Consider the following 21,047-nt stretch of genomic DNA (forward strand, 5'->3'; position numbering starts at 1 on the left):
CACACTCCTGCTCACTCCAAGGAGTGTATGCTGGGTCTACAGTTGTACTTACCATTGCCATAAGCCATTTAGAATGGGCTGTTTCATAATAAGATTTCTGCTGGAGTCTAAATAATCAGTCAGCCTGATTCCTTCCTCCACTTTATTTTTAGGGGGATTCCTTAGTAGTGGCTGATTATACTGTGAGACAAACCTATGGCAAAAAATCCTTGGTTCAACTTCCCAAGTTGTCCTTCCCAGGGGGCAATTCGGACAAAAGGTTTTCTGCCTGTGACCTCCTACCTGCATCTGACAACCTAGGCATGCTGTCTAATGTGCAAGAGTCCAATGAAGGCTGTGGGTAAAAAACAATTCTAAAGGGGCTGCAAGTGTGCTTCCATATAATGCATGAGGGAGTAATTGTCTCTGGTGGATAGTATTTTAATGTGAAATCATTTCTGAAAGTTGGGTGTCTGAAGGCAAAATGGCTCTTCCCCCACTGCCCTTCACACCCCCAAATCCATTGTACTTCTTTAACTTCAGTCTGCAATTTGCAGGAGAAGTTGGATGAGAATCAGCTAAATTTGATTCAGAAAGTGTGTGAGCTCATCGGTGAGGTGCGACGAGAAGGAGTTGACAATATGAAGGACCTAAAGAAAAAGTGGGGGTCTGCCAGACCTGATGAAGGAATGAAAGAAAACCAAGCCAAAGTATGTGATTTCATTTCCCAATGGGATAGCCCCATTTCCTCCTAGCATTTGACTCCCATAGCACCCTTTACACTCCACCTGTTTTCCCTGAGAAAGCATTGCACCGGGCATTTAAACAGGACACTGTGGCTTGGTGCACAGTTGTGTCATCTTTTGCAAGGTGTGTTTCTGATGCCAGGATTCATGCCTTTCCCAAGAGAAGTGTTGGTGGCAGGCTCTGCTGAATGGGGGCCTTCTTAGCAGGAGCAGCTGCGGGCCCTGGAGGAGGAGAACTGCAGCCTGGCCACACTGATGTGCAAACTGAGGATCCTGGGCTGCTGGAGGCTGGCCACACAGCAGGCACGCTTCCGGAGCCAGCTGAGCAGGGCAGAGTTGGTGAGCACCAGGGAGGGAGGCTCGGCCCAACCTGGGGTTGGTGGGCCACCCTGATTGCAGCTTCTGCTGCACTGGTGGCCCCAGTTGCCCTTGGTAACTGTGTGGAAGGATCTGACAGTTGGGGATTTTTCTTGCATTGGGACAATGTCAGAACCTAGGAAGAAATAGGAAGGAGGCAGAAGCAAATGGCAAGGGAGAGCAGATCAGAGAGGTTAGCACAAGGGAAGGGAAAAGTTGAAGGAGATATTTTACCAAGGGCCTGAAGCTACTTTGTCAAAGTATTGCTCATCTTTGGGTCATCTGCTTTAAAGCAAATAGACCCCAAAACACATTAATCACAGTTTGGAAACCTTTACTGTTACTGTTTCTGAAAGTGCTTACTCTGATCTGGCCCACTATGCTTAATTAAAATCATGGAAGCAGTGACAAACAGGCGCTTCATACTACTGGAAGTTTCAAAGAATGATAGATGATGAAGTAATTACTACGCTGCTTGTGAAACTAAAATGGCGGGAACTTATTTCCTATCTTCCTGTGTTTGGGATGTTTCCAGGAAGCTATTCAAAGTAAAAAAGAGTGTTTTAGCATCAAGCTAATGGCAGAACGAGAAGCAGTTTTATTTCGCCAACAGTTGCTGGCTCTAAGGCAGGCGCTGGCCAGGGCCCAGGCTGACAACGCGAAGATGCGGAAGCAGCAAGACAAGCAGGTATCTGGCTCAGAATATCTCTTCCTGTCTTTGAACATGTTCTGCAAAGCTGAACGTGGCAGCTAGAAGTAGCCCCACAGTTGCCTGTCACAGCCACCACAGCTCCCCCGTAGATCTTATGGCTGAGCAGATCTTATGGCCAGAATTAGACGGCCGGGCCCTTGGTTTCCCTTCTCCATCCTGGCCTGGCCCAGAAGGCAAGGGCAGTGGCCAACAGGCCTTTGTTCTTACTTGTATTTGGCAGAGATGGTAAAATATCATTCACACACAAGATTGTTTTCCTGTGTACGTGTGTGTGTGCGTGGGTGTGCATACACTTCCCGGAGCATCTTTTTACCATGTGAGTGTCTTGGCATCTGGATCTCTGCCTTGAACACAATGCCTTTCATGCCCCAAGCCTGCTTTTCATTGACAGCAATCTGCTGTGTGCGCGGAGTGTGGTCCAGTCACCAGCCTGTACCCCAGAGTGTTAGCTTCTTTCCTGATGGTCACCCTTACTGAGTCACACTCTCAGATGTTACTGCTGCTCAGAAGGGGATGGCACCAAAATAAGGGTGTTTTAAATCTAAGCTTTCAATAGCTGTGCCAATCCTCTGAGCATGAATAAAGCAGAGGGACCCTCAGTTTAGAGAGAATAGCTGAGTTTTGATAACAGCCTGGAAAAACAGGACATACTTAATACATGATATATAATTTACTATTTGATTGTTCATTTTGGACTCCAATTCCTCAGTTATTGCACATCAGGTGAACTGTTGATGTAGAGTACTTGGTAAACTGGAAAGGAGCCATGTACATGTCAATAATTATATTAATATTCTAATTAAGGATTGACCAGCTAGTACTTAAGAGTGCTACTCAGAAAGATTTGTGAACAGAGCCACAGCATTACTACTGTTTTCCTTTTTTAACCAACTAGAACCTGGGCTCCCTAAAGTTATTTTGGAAATTAAAGCCAAGATTAGAATCTTCCTTCCCCACCCCACTGCATGTATTCTATCCCCCTGTCCCCCAATGTTAAACCTTAGTGCTACTATCTCAAGAAGGCTCAATGATAATACAATGTAGCTTGTAATAGGTATGATTGTTTGGTTAATTATTTGGTTACTTTGCATAAACATGGTCATCAAATCTTGATTTAAAAAAATGAATCATTTGACCTGGTATTGCTATGTAATGACGAGATCACTTTCCTGGCTTTTCATGGTGGTTGGTTGGTTTTGTTCCCCCTGAGAGTTGCCTGGGGGCTTGTGGTCTAAATGCCAGGCAGGGCTCCATCCTGTGGTCTGCTGTCTGCTGTTGGAGGGCAGACCGCTGGGCCAGGTCTCCCTGAGCCCAGAATACATCAGTCAGTTCCACCCCAGCCTTCTGCTGAGAAGGGCTCAGGCCTTGTTTTCCTGGCCTTTTCCTGCCACAGACTCAGTTGCTGAAGGAGTTAGAACACAGAGTAACCCAGGAGGCTCTCAACCGGCAGCAGCTGGATTTGATGAAGACCTCCAGCATGGAGAAGCTCTTGGAAGATGTGGAACAAAAGGAACAGCAACTGCAGCTCCTTACTGAAGAGGCTGAGAGGGCTTCTAAACTGGGTCAGTTTCAGCAGAAGAAAATTAAGAGAGAAATCCAACAGGTAAATTCCAGTGAGAGGTGATGCCCACTTGAAAGCAGATTAGGGTGCCCGGCAAAACCGTTTCGTTCTTCTCTTTCTTTCCATGCCTCTCTCTTGCTCTCCACAGCAATGTTTCTCAGCCTTTATCACCTCTGGACACGCCAGGAAAATGATAATATGATTACCCACATTGGGTGATTGCTCAGGCTCCTTATGGCACAGGATGACGGCCTGGGTGCCCAAGGCTCAAAATCTTGGCACCCTTGTAACCCAATTGAAAAACAGGTTTCTTCAGAGCCCTAAGCTTTATCTAGGGATCCTTTAGAAAATTCTAAGATATAATCAGGAAAAGGTGCAGCATCACAGAAGCTATTGTAAAAATATTTTATTCAAAGTCTTTCTGGAACTGCAGAGACAAAAAAGAAAAGCAGATATGGTTTGCAATCAATATATCCTTGTTAAATATACCCTATGGTTGAAAAAAATAGGAGGAAATAATAAAATATGAATGTGGATTAATGCAAGGTCTAACAAAGGAGACCACAGAATATAATTCAATACAAAAGGAAAAAGAAGCAGCCTCTTACAGAGCAAACACTTCATGCATATTTACTGAATTAATTGAGGTCACTTAGTTAATTCACCAGAGATATTAGGAAAGAGAAGTCAGAAAACTAAATTAAATTATTGGCCAACTTTTTCAAGTGCATAAGGTGGAGATCAGGAGGGAGAATTCTACAAAAGATAAACCACCACCCCCAAAAATAAAATAAAATGACAAAAGTTAAACTTATGGAATTCTGGAGAAAATATTTTTGTAGAAATGGAGAGAGAAAATGAGTAGTTTTAGAAGAAAAGAATTAGAGTTTTGCATTTATTTCATGAAAAGTAAACTAAAATACGACTGAATCCATCAGAAAAATTTGGCATCTCACATTTGTCCTATTAATGGTGCTTTTCTAAAAGCCACTGCAAAAATTGGGAGGTTCATAGATTAGTTATCTCAAAGTCCTCTCTAGTTAGTAGTTCATTAGTTGGTTAATAGCTGAGATTCTACAGATAGTCAAAAGAGACATATTTTGAGATTTTTTCCAGTAAATACATGTTTTCCAGAGATGTAGGTGAAAACAGCTGTTGAACTTTCCCAAACTGCCCCTGCAACTCTCCTGGCAGTTCATGCATCCCAGGGCATATCCCTGAGCATGCCATACCTAAGAGCAGTCCGTGGACTTGCTAGTCAGCAAGAGTCCCTGGCCAGCAGCCTCCCGACTTGTGGGCAGGTCCTGGCCATCTGGCCTCGGAGAGCGTCGGTGCCCTTGCCCACCCCTGGCCTGCCGAGGTCATTTGGAGTCACACTGCCTGGTTCACACCCCCAAGCCCTCCAATGTCACTAGCTGTATGATTTGGGGCAAGGTCCTGGTCTTTTGATGCCTTAGTTTCCTCACTGATAAAATGGAGATAATAATGATACGCAACTTATATAGGTTTTAGGGTAGGGAGAATTTAGTTATTCAAGCAAACTGCTTCGAACAGGGCCTGATACACAGCTCTCAATAAATGTCAGTTGTCTGTATTTTTGTTGGGAATATGCAGGCAGATAAGCTTTGGAAACAGATGGGAAAACCCAAATTTAAATTCTAGCTCTGCCACTTACTGCTTGTGTGGCCTTGGGGAGACTGAACAAGCTAGCTCTGTGAAATGAAGGTGGGGCCTGCTAACACAAAATACGTCCTGCTTAAGCATGTTTTTTTCCTTTACCAGTATTTGTCAAATTGATTTAGCTTGGCCTGGCTCAGGGACTCGGGATGTTTTCTCTGACTCCTACTCTGGGGATTGGAGTTCTGCACAAATTCCCAGAGCACATAGAGAAACTTCAGATTTAGTTTATATTAGGAAGTTTTCCTAACTCTGGAGATCTGATAGTCTACTTAAATTGAAACTACATTTGAGAGGACCCACAAACACCAGGAACAGCCTTCTCTAAAGTTTATTAAGATAAGCTTCTGGTGAGCTCGTTGTGTATAGCCTGGTAGTTCCCTGCAACTTCCAGTATTTGTATGGCACCTGAGACTCAGAGCTGCAGTTCTGTAGGTACGAAAGTCAGCATTACCCCATACAGCAACTGTTAAAAACACTGAAAAAGTGATCAGACTTCAATTAGACATATGAATGAAACGATCTGGGTTGGACTATTGGGTAAAGGAGGATATTGACTGTATTTTAAAACTTCAACTTCTGTGTGAGACCAAAAGAAGAGATGTTTATTTGGTGTGCAATTTATATTTTCATAGCACACTATCTAATTTAACTTGTATGGTTGGCTTATACCATAATTACATGGAGCCTTAAATACAAAGTGAGATCTTGTTGATTTGCACAGGATGGTGTGATGCCCTGATATATCTCAGAGTAATCTGGGCAGAAGATTAAAAATATTTGCAAAGTTCCCTTAAGAGAGTGGGGAAAACGTAGAAATAGTAAACTTCACATGACGCCCGGGGGTGTAAATCTCCCTAGTGATGTGGAACATGACTCCTGGGGATGAGCTTGGCCCTGGCAATGTGGGAACGAGAAAGCCTTCTTGACCAAAAGGGGAAAGAGAGATGAAACAAAATAAAGTTTCAGTGGCTGAGAGATTTCAAATAGAGTCCAGAGATCATGCTGGAGGTTCTTCTTATGCAATATGTAGATATCCCTTTACAGTTTTTGATATATTGGAATAGCTAGGAAATACCTGAAACTGTTGAACTGTAATCCAATAGCCTAGATTCTTAAAGATGATTGAATAACTGTAAAACTTTTAAGGTGTGTCCATGTGATTGTGAAAATCTGGTGACTGACACTCCCTTTATACAGTATAGATAGATGAGTAAGAAAAAAAAGACAAAAAATAAATAGACATTGGGAGGAATAGGGGGATGGGATGTTTTGGGCATTCTTTTTTCCTTTAATTTTTTTTTAAACTTTATTTTAGAGTAATGAAAATGTTCAAAAATAGGTTGTACTGATAAATGCACAGCTATATGATGATACTGTGAACTGATTGTACACTTTAGATGGTTATATGGTATGTGACTATATAATATATCTCAATAAGAAGAGAAAAAAAGATAAGCTTATGGACACACAGCTCAGAGAATGCAGGGCCTTCTTGGGTTTGTCCCAGTAAGATTTAAAACACCTGTTTAGTATTACTTTGTAATAGTTAAAAACAATTAGGAGAGTAAAAAGGGGTATATAGGAACTCTGTACTTTCTGCATGATTCTTCTGTAAACCTACAACTGCTCTAATAAAAAAATAGAAAGACAAAATAAAATTTAAAAGAAAAACAACTGTGAGCTATGCATATGGGGTGCACTTTGGACCCCACGACTCTGGTCTGGGACTTTGGGTCAGAGCGGGAAGAACTGCAGGAGTAAATTCAAAGGTTGCCTCCAGGAATGGGCCTTATTTTAGACCTGGGTGAAAGAGCTCCAGACATTTCCAGCAGATAATGAGCTGAGCTGAGCTGAGCTGAGCATAGAGATCTGGCAGAGATCAAGTCTTTCCTCTGCTTGAAACCATAAGGGTCCTCAAGGTAAATGCCATAGTTTGGCCTCAAAGGCCCTTTGTGAACTGGGCACTCACCCTCCCACTCCCTGTACCATTCTCTATAGTGAAATAAACATAGAAGATATAAATTTTGTAAGTAAACGCCTAGCTATTAAAAAGTACAAAAGAGGTCCCAAGGGCTGCCTTTGTTCCTCTTTGGCTAAGTTCTTGACCTTCCTGGAGCTCTCGATTCTTGAAAGGCTGAGTTCAGCCTGATCAGGACTTCATGAGATTTATGTTTCTGGAGTGGCCCAAGACCCAGACACTCCACAGGAGCCTCCTGGGACTGAGGGAGCTCGGGTGGGCACTACAAAGCATCACCACTACCTGGGCACTTTCCCGCACAGATGAGAAGCCGGCTTGCCCAGGAGCGCAGCGTGAAGCTGGACGCTTTCCAGCGTGTGGAAGAGCTACGGGGTCAGCTTAGTGATGCTGAGAGATTATCTGTCCCAGTGAGCTCACCAGGTGGTAAGGATACCCCTCCTCCAGGTAGAAAAATTTCCCAGTCTCCAGGGTCTGAACGGAAGGAAGTTCTCAGTAACTGATGATAACTGATGAAGCAGCTCTGTGGTTATTGAAGTGGTGCTTGATACTGTTTGTTGAACAAATACATAAACCTTGATTCCAAGTATATAGCAAATGGGCATTCAGAACGCTCCACTTGAATTTCATCTTGGGGGGCTGACATCCTATACTAAAACCGGTCCCAAGAATAGGTAATATACCACTTCACTGGATCTTGAAGCATCTTAACACCTTAGAACATCAATGACCACGTTTCATAGATGTTATTCATAAAGCACATTATAATTTTTGGGTGCTGAAGTCTTGAGTCCTTTGAAAATGGCAATCAAAATAGCCCTCTGGGCAGTGTAGCTGCAAACAGTGCAAAGCAGAGGCCAGGCCCCAGGACATCTCTAAACCAGCTTCCTCACCTGTAAGATGAGGTCTAAATAGACTCTAAGTTCTCTTCTAGAACGGTCTCTTGGAAAATATCACCAAATGTTAGTTTCCATGATTGGTTTAGCTCAAGCAAGCCTCTTTGTCCCTGTTCTTCAGTGTAATCTGGTGGTTGAATGTGTGGGTTTTGGAGTAAGACAGCCAGAGTTTAAATTCTGCCAGTTGTGTAACCTTAAACAGGTTAATTGACCTCTCACTAAAACAGCAATAGCCACCTCAAAGTTTGGTCTGAGAATGAAATGGAGTAATGCACATCTGGTCTGGTACCTGGTATAATAGAGTAGCTCTTAGTAATTATAAAAATATTAGTTATTATACTTGCAAAGTGTGTTTGTCCTTTATAGACATTTCCTTTTGGCTATTCACCAGTTAAGCTGGTGAAATGAGCTGAGAAAACAGCAGATACATTCAAACATCAAGTTATTTAGTGTTGACTAAGAGCAGAACTGGGTCTGTGGGTAAAGCCCCAGAGGGCCCTGGTCCCTGCCTCTGTACCTCTGTCTCCTGCTCCAGCAGCCCCACCCCAAAGATAAAGAGCACCCAGAACACCTAAGGGCCCTGTTTTGGGCTCTGACCCTGATCCTGCACCATTCCCTGGGATTTTTCTTTCTTTCCTGTTCTCCTCTGCCACCAGCCCAGCTAGACTCTTTTTAATCCCATCTGGGTCTCCATGTGTCCTGCATAACTGCCATCCATGGCCTCCAACACCAGCACTTTCAGAAAGAAAACCAAAGCAGGGCCTTCCAGTGGGGTGCGGGAGGGACAGGGAAGGGAAGGGGCAGGGAGTGGCCCCTAATTCCAGGTTTGGGTTGTAGTAGGAGTAAAAGAGAAACCTTTTTCCAAGGAAGCAGTGGTAGAAGTTACTCTCAGACCTCAGCCCCCATAGGCCCCCCTCTACAATGAGAGGAGCGAATTTGCTGAGAATTTCCCATTTGTGGGTTCACAAGAAGGGAGAGACTAGGTCATCCCTGATTATTTAGTACATAATGTTCCACGGTGTGTCCATGGAACAGCCAGATAGCACCTATACTATTAGCACTTAAAAGGAAAAAGTCAGCCATTTCTTCTTCCTCAGCTGTTGTCCCAGCTGGAAGCTCGAAGTGATCCAGGACTCCCCTTTCTGCAGAGGCCATAGCCACAGTAATCTGCTCCCTGCATCCGAAGTGGGCACCTTAAAGGGCCAGCTCCCTTCACTTCGCATTAACATGGATTCCTCTAAGATCCTGCAACTCCTGAAAAACTTCAACTTATTCTAGAGCAGTTATTCTCAAAATGCTTAAGGAAAAAATGATATATATTGGTTCACAAAACCGTAAAATGCTCAGGGCTGGAGTGACTTAAGAAGCTTGATCAGGGTTCAAACTTTTCATGAGGTCAAATTTCTCTCCATCTCTGGGCTGTGAGAATGCTGGGAGCAGAAAGGAAATGGAGCCCCGTGGGAAGCAAGATGGCCACCACCTCTGTAGCCTCCATTCTCTGTGTTCAAGTGCAGCATGGTAGGATTGGTGGGTGGACAAGGCAACATTTAAAAGGAGCTGGGGCTCTGACTACACTGACTTGGGTCATGTGCCCGACTTCATTAGGCCCAGCTCACACACTGTTCCCTGGAGCTGAGGGTGGGGTCAGCTCACTCTCCCCTCCTCTTCACAGCAACTATCTTAAATCTTCCTCATCTCCAAATCGTCACTGTTCTCGCCAACACTTCACTTCCTACTTCACAGAGTAATTAAAAGCTGTTTAGGAGGACCTTCCTCCATGCCCTGTCGCCCAGCCTACCTAAATCTATTCTCCTTGCTTTTCCTTACCTCCTGTTAAAATGGACTCTTTGTGCCCAAGGCCAATCTTTGTGCCCAGAATCCCATTTGCTTCTTCTCCTCAAGGGCCTTGAAATGCCCCTGCTTCCTCTTTACACACTCACATTTTCCACCCATCCTTCCTTCTAACCTTGAAACCCACAATTATTTACTGAGCACATTTATGCCAGATCATAAAAGCCACCTTAAAATAAAAGCTTCCCTTGCCCTCACAACCTTCTCCAGCTATTACCGTTTCTCTTCTGCTTCACACTCAAATTTCTTTAACAGTGAATTTCCTATGCTCACTCTTTTTACTTTATTTTTAATTCACTTTACTTAATTTACTAAATTCACTCAGCCCATATTGGATTAGATTAAGCTGGCACTAAATAAATAAATTAATTAAATAAAAGCAGTGGCTTAAAAATATGAGAAGAATATTTCTAAAAAATGAAATCCAGAAGTAGACTGTCAGGGCTATTATGGTGGCTCTGCCATTATTGGGGACCCAGGTTCCTCTCATTTTGCCATTCTAAATATATGGTCCATGATGGCTTCCTGAGCATTCTGGCCAAACAGGAAGGAGCAAGGCACCAAGAAGGATCCAACCCACCCTTAAAGGACACTTCCTAGAAGTCACATGTGACACGTCTGCTTATATCCCATTGGTCAACACTTAGCCCCACTCATGGCAACAAAGGAAGTTGGGAAATGTGGCTTTTGTTCCAGGCAACTATTTTTGCCCCAACTAAAAATTTAGTTCCCATTACTAAAGAAGAAAGGGGAGAATGGCAATGGGGGAGGTAACTATGGGTCCCTGCCACACCACTGATAATCTGATTTTTATTCCCCATTACTCCATTGAAACTGCTTTGCCAAGATCATGATGACTCCTTATCTCTAAGTCCAGTGGACAGAGGTGAGTCCTCACTCACTTCATGTTTCAGCAACCACTCCCTTCTCTTAAAAGCTCTCTTTTCCCATTTTATTTCCATGACATAGCTTGGGGTTTTCTTCCTCCTTTTCTGGCGTCTGCTACTAAGTCTCCTTTTCTGCTTCCTCCTCCTCAGTCTATCCTATTAATTTCACAGTTGTTCAGAGCGCTGCCTGGCCTCTTTACTTCACTTGTTGTTTCTGGACAATTACATGTGTTCCCACGCCTTTTCACATTTGCCGAGTCTACATCTGCAGCCTGAAACTCTCCTCTGAGTTCTAGAATCATATATCCATCTACATTCACATTTCTCAGGTTCACAAGTTCAATAGGTCAAAACAAAACCTATCTTCCTCATTCCTCCTGTGGCATCTCCTTCTCAGGGGGAGACAGCCATCTCAACCAATGGTATTAACTAATGGTGTGTCCAGGTGCTTGATCCAGAAAGCTGGGAACTATTCTTCCTCACCCTGAAAATCCAGTGAATTATCAAGTCCCAATAGTTTGAAAATCTGTCAGTCTGTCTACTTCTACCTACCATAATCCAAATCACCCATCCTTTCTTTCATTTTCCCGTGGTCATGTGACCCGCAGGCAAGAGATACCATCCAGATTTTGACATCACTCAAAATTGATGAAGCTGGATGAAATGCCCATTTTAAGCCCTGAAATTTCATAAATAAATCTGGGTCTGTACATTGCAACCAGAGTTTTAATTTAACATCTTTAACATTGTAGGACTTTCATCGCAGACTCACTACTCACTACGTTCTTCTTCCACATCATCCAGATACTCCCAGCAATGCTTTTTGAAGTCTAATCTTACAGGCAGTAAAATAACAAGAAGGATTCAAAGGCCAAAGACAGTAAGTTTTGATAAATTTGATAAATTTATCAAATATATGAAACAATGAAAATTTTTAATTCTGAAGCTATGTTTTTAGGGTTGCTTCAAACTTACATTAGAAAAATTATCTGTCAGTGTCTCTTCTACAGGCTTTAGGTTTAGACAGTAACACTCCAAAGGTGAATTAAGTAAGCCCAGTGACACCATGCAATTCCAAGTTGATTACATGTTTATGGAAGTCGGGTATCAACACCTTGTTATGTTCTCTGAATTTCTTCTTTAAAAAAAAACCATCGGGTGGGCCATGATGACTCAGTGGTAGAGTTCTCACTTGTCAAACCGTAGACCTGGGTTCCATTCCCAGTGCCTCCCCATGCAAAAGAAAAAAGTCATCTACAAAAATTAATTGCTAGTATCAGACTCCTTATCTGAGTTCCCTGGCACTGTAGCAATAAAGCATTTTAGTAGTCATTTTAAAATTCGTGAGGAATCTACTCTCCAAGAAAATCTTGGAATTCAAATTAGTTTAAGGTATAGCATCTATTTCAGGAATTATTTTTTTGTAATAATTCAGCTTTTATTTCATTTAAGACATACCTTCTCTATACTACTTTAATAAACATTATGCTCTTTGCTCCTTTATCTTTCAGAATCTCCTTTAGTGATCTACATCTCTAACCAACACATTTCAGAATCCCTCCCTGCTTACCTTGAGAAAAATTAGGAAAAAAAGATTTAATCATTTCTTCGGAGATAATTATGCCATTCTAAGGCCTCTTTCAAAAGTGTAATTCTTGCAGCTAATGGTCAAGTTAAGGAACCAAAATGTGTAGCAGTATCTCTAAATACACAATTAATATTGCAGTACACAGAGAGGGGACAAACAGGCCAGGAACACACCCAGCCATGATCCTTGACCAAGAGAGGGCCACAGGATTCATGCTTACCGCATGCCTGGCCCACCAGTTGCTGTGTGGTCATCTTTCCCCAAACACGCAACTGTAGTACATCTATTTGTTTCCACATAAGCCTTTTCCAAAGGAAATTTCAGTTTGTGGGGCCCAAAGGCTTCCAACATTCACTCAATCCATTGACTGATTCATTCTTGAGCAGGTCCCTTTAGGACCAGTGACAAAATATGAACAAGAAAACATGCTAAATGACCTAATTCTGATTGAACCAATGCCCTTCACCTCATTAGTAATAACAACTGTTTATGATGCTATAAAAAGATTTATTCACTATCTTCTTAAAAAGTACCAATATCTACTTAATATTTATGTTACAGGTACCTATTAAACAAACAAAAAAATGATTGATGATGTTTTCCTACCCAATAAGACAGAAAATGTTCAACTTGCAGCTTTTCAAGTTCAAACTGCGCCATCTAGAATCCCATTCAGAGGCAATTGGTAATCATATCTCCTTTTTCCAATTTTTATTTCTGAAAACATTTGCAAGAATAAAAATTACGCTAAGCTCTGTTAAAGCTTTAATCTACTTTTTATTATCAGTACTCTGAAGAAAATGTTGAACGACTGAGATTATTATATCATGAAGATCCCAGGCAAAGTAGGGTTTGACTCTAGATTTTAAACATGAGAGTTGATTTGCATTCTTCCTATCTGTCACCTCACAACAAGCAGCATCTCAATATGGATTATAGAGTCACTGGGTAAGTGGGATGATACGAGATAGAGGGCAATTGCTGCCAAGCAGTTTTTACGAACGGGTGGAAAACTGTAGTATTTTATAAACAGAAAGCAATATGAATAAACTTCAAAGAATTTATCTCCATTTGTTCCATTTAAGAATGCCATCCTCTCTTTATAGTCTTTTCATTCTCCCCACAAATTCCAAAGCCCTCCTCAGGCTTCTGTAAAGTCATTTACAAAGTCTTTTTCTTCAGACAAGAAAATCTATTTTGGGTAAGGGAATAAATATATAGATGAATGGAACAAAATATACCAGAGAAGCATATTTACATACATAAATGTATATATATATATGGCCTTCAAATTAAGAAGGTTGAGTCTATTCAAAGTAAGTTAGATCATCAGTTTACACCATACACAATGAATTCCAAATGGGTTAGAGATCTAAATACATGCACACATGCACACATACACAACATTTCTGAAACAGAACATAAAACACAAGAACCAAAAAAATGGATAACTTTGATAACACAACTGAAAATTCAACATGACAAAGTACTGTGCCAGTTAACAATTTATTGCCTCTCAGAATGAAACTTACCCTTCATATCTGTTCTGCAAGAATGAATCTAGTCCCTGTAAATACTTCTTTGCCATATGGTACGATGTTAAGCTTTGTCAACAAAGACTGCTGGAGGAAAGGACTTCTGTTCCTACTGGTGTGTTCTTCCAGGCAGGTTCCTGCAGTGTGCATGGGTTCTACAGCATCAGCTTCCTGCAATGCAGGCAGCTTCATAGTGGAATGCACCAACATGGCACCTCCTGTGAATGGCTCCCTGGAAAGCACCATAAATCTTCCTCCAAGTCTTTCCCCAAGGGACCTTTGATCATTTGCTAGAACAACTGTTCTTCAAAGAATCACAGTGCAGACATCTAGGATTTTGGAGCAAATCTATACCCTCTACTGCAGATAACTATTCTTTTGTAAAATACCTTCTGGCTTGCTACTGCATCTTGGCTTGCTACTGAATGCCAACCAAGGGATCTAAGACAATAATGTGGCCTAAGCTTCCCATAATGATTTGGGTGTTGTTGAACCCACCTAGTCATAAACTTGGGCAGGTCTAGAAAGTTGCATGAACAAGTGGCTCCTTCAACATCAAGTCCAGTTTCATTGCTTACTTTTCCTCAATCCATGCCTTCCAGGTATTCCTAACAACCAGTTGTCCAAGATATTTTTTAAAATAACTCAAGCCTGGTTTACAGATAGGTGTACACAATATGTTGGTTCCAGCCAAAAGCAGATAACTGCAGCACTACAGTCCCACTCAAGGTGCTGTCACTCATGGATGACTCTGGAAGACAGTGGGGAAAGAAAATCCTCCCAGTGGGCTGTTCCAGCCCAGCACAATCCCAAGTTCAAAGAACATGCTAGACAGAAGATTACCCCTGAGTCTAATTAGGGGCTAAATGACAGGAGGAAGATCTTCCCAGTGGTGGCCAGTTGGGAGATGAAAGTCTGCACTCCACCCAAAGCCAAGAGAGGAGAAATGAGAGAGGCGTATCCAGGGAATGGTTTATAAAGTTTAACAGTCTCGGGAGATTTGGTTACAATGGGGTTTCAGCAGACTCTCCTGAGATTTGGCTATCAGGGGAGAGGGGTTTTACATTCTTTAACCTTTAACATCTGTCTCTGTCATGTAGCAGCTGTGTGACTTGCTCTCGAAATGGAGGAGGGGGTGGAGCTCTGGGTCCTTACAGTCCACCCCACACAGCAGACTACGTTGATCATGGGACAGTCAAGAGTGACAGTGTAAGAGACATAGATCCCAGGGGTGTAAGTCTCCCTGGCAACGGGGGACCTGACTTCTGGGATGAGCTGGGACCTGGCATCATGGGATTGAGAGAACCTTCTTGACCAAACAGGGGAAGAGAGAAATGAGACAAAATAAAGTCTCAGTGGCTGAGAGATTTCAGAGTTGAGAGGTTATCCTGGAGGTTATTCTTATGCATTATATAGATATTCCTTTTTAGTTTATGGTATATGGAAGTGGCTGGAGAGAAGTACCCGAAACTCTTGAACTGTGTTCCAGTAGCCTTGATTCTTGGAGATTATTGCATAACCATATAGCTTTTACAATGTGACCATGTGATTGTGAAAGCCTTGAGTCTGATGCTCCTTTTATCCAGGGTATGGGTAGATGAGTAAAAATAATAATAAGGATAAAAAAATAAATAATAGGAGGAGATAAAGGGTAAAAATTGAGTAGATTGAAATACTGTGGGTCAATGAGAGGGTAAAAGATATGGGATGTTTGAGGTTTTTCTTTTTTTTCTTTTTATTTCTTTTTCTGGAGTGATGCAGCACACAGAAGGGGCAAGCATCCACAACTCCTTTCAGTTATTGTCTAATAATGGGCAGCTGGAATTGCTGTGCCAGTCTCCACAGAGTCTGGTACCCTTGGTTGTCCTGTTTTCTGTGTAACCATTCAGTAGCCTCATGCAATGTTGGCTCTAGACTATGAATTTTTGCTTAACCATCTGCTTCAATATTGCCAGGCAAAGAATCAGTGTTATGGGCAGAGACATAAACATGGTTACCTTTTGCTTATAACAGGTAGTCCAGATATCTTCCTACATCTCTTTTTCCCATAATGGGCAGCTAACACCAGTCCATTGCTCTTGCTTCCACATGACTATCCACACTGCCAAGCCCTGGTACACAGCCAGTTGTCAGCACAAATAGTTAATGCATCTCCTGGTTCATGAACAATGACCATCCATACAGCCCTTAATTCAGTCCTTTGGTTGCTTTACATAGTCCCAGTTTCCCACAATATAGTGTCCATACTAGGTTGCACAGCTACTGCCATCCAACTGGCAGGCTGCCTGTGTGCTGACCCATCAGAAGTACCAGGCAGACTTAGGTATACTGCCACATCCATCAGTGGTGGGCACAGACACAACCACCTTGGGAAAGCCAGCAGGGAGGGGTGAGCATTGTTCTTCCACATAGAAACCTGGTCTCAGGATATCATCCATTTCTGCACTGAAGGGGCTGTTATTGAAAATGCCATATCAGATAAGCTTTCCATGTCATTAACGTGCTCATTGTGCATTGCCAGAGTGAGGCTTAGTGAGAGTATTCCGCATCTACCCCTGTATGAAGATGGTTGTTCTTAATTTCACAGGACATTTCTGAGTTAGTCCTTTAATTTGCAGTAAGGCATTATAGGCAGCACACAGTTGTTTTCCTAAGGGAGTGTACTGCAGTTTGGCTCTTTTAACTTGCTTTGCCTATTCCCTTTGCCACCAGCCCCACCCAAAGCCAATATTGATATTGGCCATATCTAATTCACAAGTCACATCTGTGTTCACCCCACATTAAGTCTCAGACAGTGTGATGGCCCTTCTGGCTTTTTCAAAAGCAGCCTGCTGGAAGATATCCCATTCTCAGTGATAGCTTTTCCTAATCAAAACATTCACAGTTTTTTTTTAATTTTAATTAATAAAACCAATCAACATACAATATGAACATTCTTTTTTTCCATCACATAGTTGTATATTCATCATGATCATTTCTTAGAACATTTGCATCAATTCAGAAAAAGAAATAAACAGAAAAAAAATCATACATACCATACCCCTAACCCCTCCCTTTCATTGATCTCTAGCATTTCAAACTAAATTTATTTTAACATTTGTTCCCCTATTATTTATTTATTTTAATCCAGATGTTTACTCATCCATCCATAAGGTAGATAAAAGAAGCATCAGACACAAGGTTTCACAATCACACAGTCACATTGCGAAAGCTATATCATTATACAATCATCTTCAAGAAACTTGACTACTGGAACACAGCTCTACATTTTCAGGCAGTTCCCTCCAGCCACTCTGTTACACCTTAACTAAAAAGGTGATATGTATTTAATGCATGAGGATAACCTCCAAGATAACCTCTCAACTCTGTTTGGAATCTCTCAGCAATTGATACTTTATTTTGTCTCATTTCTCTCTTCCCCCTTTTAGTGGAGAAGTTTTTCTCAGTCCCTTGGTGCTGAGTCACAGCTCATTCTAGGATTTCTGTCCCACGTTGTCAGGAAGGTCCACACCCCTAGGAGTCATGTCCCACATAGAGAGGGGGAGGGTAATGAGTTTGCTTGTCATGTTGGCTTTTCAGTCGTTGCCTCATGTATTTTGGAGCATTCTGGCTTGGTGCATAAATATTTATGATTGTTATGTCTTCTTGTTGAATTGTTCCTTTTATTAATTCACAATGTCCTTCTTTGTCTCTTTTAACTGTTTTTTACATTTGAAGTCTAATTTGTTGGCTATTACTATAGCTACTCCTGCTCTTTTCTGATTGTTATTTGCAGGAAATATCTTTTCCTAACCTTTCACTTTCAACCTATGTTTATCCTTGGGTCTGAGATGCATTTCCTACATACAGCATATAGATGGGTCCTGTTTTTAAATCCATTCTGCCAGTCTATGTCTTTTGATTGGGGAGTTTAATCCATTAACATTTAGTATTATTACTGTATGCGGAGTAGTTTTTTCTACCATTTTGTCTTTAGGGTTTTATTTGTCATATCTAATTTTTCTTCTTTTTACCTTTACTGATAGTCTTCATTTCTACACTCTTCTCCACACCTCTCTCTCCTGTCTTTTCATATCTGTCTCTAGTGCTCCCTTTAGTTATTTCTTGAAGAGCTGGTCTCTTGGTCACAAATTCTCTTAGTGATTTTTTTGTCTGAAAATGTTTTAATTTCTCCCTCATTTTTGAAGGACAATTTTGCTGGATATAGAATTCTTGGTTGGCAGTTTTTCTCTAGTAATTTAAATATATCATCCACTGCCTTCTCGCCTCCATGGTTTCTGCTGAGAAATCTATAGTCTTATTGGGCTTCCTTTGTATGTGATAGATTGCTTTTCTCTTACTGCTTTCAAGATTTTCTCTTTCTCTTTGACATCTGACATTCTGATTAGTAAGTATCTTGGAGTATGTCTATTTGGATCAGTTTTGTTTGGGGTACAATACACTTTTTGGATCTGTAATTTTAAGTCTTTCATAAGAGTTGGGAAATTTTCAGTGATAATTTCATTAGTTTTTCTCCTCCTTTTCCCTTCTCTTCTCCTTCTGGGATACCCACAACACATACGCTTCATGTTGCCATTCAATTCCCTGAGTCCCTGCTCATATTTTTCCATTTTTTCCCCTAATTTTTTTTTTGCTCGTCAGATTTCAGATGTCCCATCTTCCAGTTCACTAATCCTATCTTTTACTTCTTGAAATCTGACATTGTAGGTTTCCATTGTTTTTTTTTCATCTCTTCTACTGTACCTTTCACTCCCATAAGTTCTGTGATTTGTTTTTTCAGACTTTCCATTTCTTCTTTTTGTTCATTCCTTGCCTTATATATCCTCCCTCAATTCATTAATTTGATTTTTGAAGAGGTTTTGCATGTCTGTTCGAACATTAATTGAAATTAATTGTTTCAACTCCTGCATCTCACTTGAATTGTTGGTTTGTTCCTTTGACTGGGCCATATCTTCAATTTTTCTAGTATGAGTCCTTATTTTTTGCTGGCATCTAGGCATTTAATTACCTTAATTAGTTTATTCCTGGGATTGTTTTCACTTTTTTTACCTAGGATTTTTTGCTGGACGAATTTGTTGTCTATCTGTTCTTTGACATTCAGTTCAGCTAATTCTGGACCTCTAACTTAGGTTTTGTTTAACAGATCAGAATTTTTCAGTTCTTGTTTTCCTGTTTCTTGCCCTGCCTGTATGGTGTTTCCCCCCCTCTCCCTTAGGAGGGTTTACTTAGGTATTATAGACCTCAATCAGATTTTCCCAGACCAAACTGGCCTCCTCTGAGGAGGAAGAGTTACTTGCATCAGTTTTCCCTGAGGGTGAGACCCACAGATTGAAAGGTTTTCCTATGAAGACTCTGGGCTCTTCATTTTTCCTATCCTGCCCAGTATGTGGCACTTGTCTGCCTGCAAGCCCCACCAGCATAAGGTGATGTGGTACCTTTAACTTCAGCAGACTCTCCATGCTGGGGTGTGGTTGAGACAGAGGAGAGGTTGTAGGCTGATTTTAATCCTTCAGTTTTTCAGACCCTGGGGTCTGAACTCCTTGAAGGTGGGAATCCACCTGAGCTGGGCCTCACCCCTCTCCTGGGGAAGGTGCAGGCTCCACATAAACACTCAAACAAGCTTAATTCTGCCTATGCCTGGGGCAGTGGAGCCTGAGAAGCCTTGTAGGTATATCTAAAGAGCAGCTAAGCCATAGAAACAGTGCCACCAAAATGAAAGAGAAAAATCCTTTTCAGAGCAGGACCCCTGTTCCTAAGGTTTGCCAATCAAGAGCTTACGTTGCTCTGTGTGTCTCCAGGTCCTGTGTGCCCCCTCCTTTCCTTCAGGGCCCAGACCTTTTCAAATCCAAAAAAACCCTGTTTTTTTTTTCCTGTTTATCAGCCCTGCCCCCTCTGCACCTCTGCTTTTTACTTGAGGTTCAGCTGAGCTGGGGGCCTATTTTTAGTAGTCAGAATTTGTTAATTAATTCCACAATTGGAGTTTGGTTGCACTAAGCCCCTGCTGCTGATAAAGCCTCTTTCCTTTGCCCTCTGGGAAGCAGCCTGTGGGGGAGGGGCACCGGCCGCCACAGCTTGGGGAACTCATGATTCTGGTGGGCTTGCAGCCAGTCCAGCTGGTCCAGATTGGGGCATGCTGTGTGTCCGGTCAGTGACGTGGCCCCAGCAGTTGTTCTGTACTGTTCCTGGCTATTTATTAGTCTCTCTAGAGGATGAACTAAATCCCATACCTCAGTAAGCCACCACCTTGGCCATCCTTCCCATCATAGGTTTTAACCTTTGGGCTGAGAGAGGAATGAAAGATTTCTAATACCCCAACAACCCCAAGAAAGCCATTAGTTGTTTGGCATATGTGGCATAGGAAATCATTATACCTTACCAATTACTACAAAAAGAATAAATGTTGCCTTTCCCAACCATTCAATATCCAAGAATTTGACAGGGCAGCCAAGGCATTGAAGTCTACCACCATCAGTTGTCCATTCCCAGCTGTTAAAATGAAATAGCGATGAGCCTGAGGCTTTTTTTAGTTCTGGAAAAGAATTTCTGGCTAACATGACATCATCAATATAATGAAATAGAGTTACATTTTTCCTTTAGCCAAATCCTTTGCTATGAGCCTGTGGCAGATGGTCAGGATATGTAAATAGCTTCATGGGAACATGATGAAAATCCATTTTTCTCCCTAGGTGAGGGTGAAAACAGGTTGACTGGCCCTATTTAAGGGAATACTAAAAAATTGAGTGTTGATTCCTTGTAGTAAAGACGCAACCTTTGGAAACATGGCATACAAAGGTGGCAGCACTCCACCCTTTGCCTCCCAAACTTCTTTTTTCTCTTCCAATCATCAGATAAAGAATTTATGGAATTCTAAGCCTTTAGATCCCAGCCAGGGGAAGGCAGGATATGCCCCTTGGGCACTCTATGTCCTCTTTATTAGCATAATGGCATGCTTATATTTATACTCTTATCTACAAGGTAGAGCCTCTCATTTGATGCATACTCCAAATCTGCTGATTTCGTTCTTTATGGAACAGTCCACTGCAATGGCCCCCGCAGATTTACAGATTTCAGTCTTTGAGACAGCTTGTCATAGCTAACCACACCACACACAATGGCTAGCTGACTGCAGAGCAATCAAGCCAATGGGTGACCCCTTTCCAGACCAAGGAAGCAAGACACCCTGGGATTACCTCCACAGAGTCCACCTTCCCTGGAATCATGCTTTCTATGGCTAGTGGCTGTTTGGTCTCCTTGCTGGCTCGCCAAATTTTCCAGCCCTG

The 21,047-nt window shown here is 41.9% G+C and overlaps 1 protein-coding gene across 2 annotated transcripts in view; it reads left to right on the forward strand.

Moving 5' to 3' along the window:
• LOC143685039 (uncharacterized) overlaps positions 1-12,982 on the forward strand; it is a 193,607-nt gene extending 180,625 nt beyond the window's left edge. Inside the window, exons 40-46 of one of the 2 annotated variants that reach the window (XM_077162579.1) lie at positions 537-689; positions 930-1,064; positions 1,618-1,770; positions 3,188-3,397; positions 7,316-7,436; positions 11,397-11,524; positions 12,794-12,982. In XM_077162579.1, the coding sequence (XP_077018694.1) occupies positions 537-689; positions 930-1,064; positions 1,618-1,770; positions 3,188-3,397; positions 7,316-7,436; positions 11,397-11,524; positions 12,794-12,820 (927 nt within the window). In that variant the 3' untranslated portion in view covers positions 12,821-12,982. The remainder of the gene's footprint in view (positions 1-536; positions 690-929; positions 1,065-1,617; positions 1,771-3,187; positions 3,398-7,315; positions 7,437-11,396; positions 11,525-12,793) is intronic. The other variant, XM_077162580.1, reaches the window with a different exon arrangement.
• The last annotated feature ends 8,065 nt before the right edge of the window (positions 12,983-21,047 follow it).

This window comes from Tamandua tetradactyla, chromosome 5 (assembly GCF_023851605.1).
Source record: "Tamandua tetradactyla isolate mTamTet1 chromosome 5, mTamTet1.pri, whole genome shotgun sequence".
Lineage (NCBI taxonomy): Eukaryota > Metazoa > Chordata > Mammalia > Pilosa > Myrmecophagidae > Tamandua > Tamandua tetradactyla.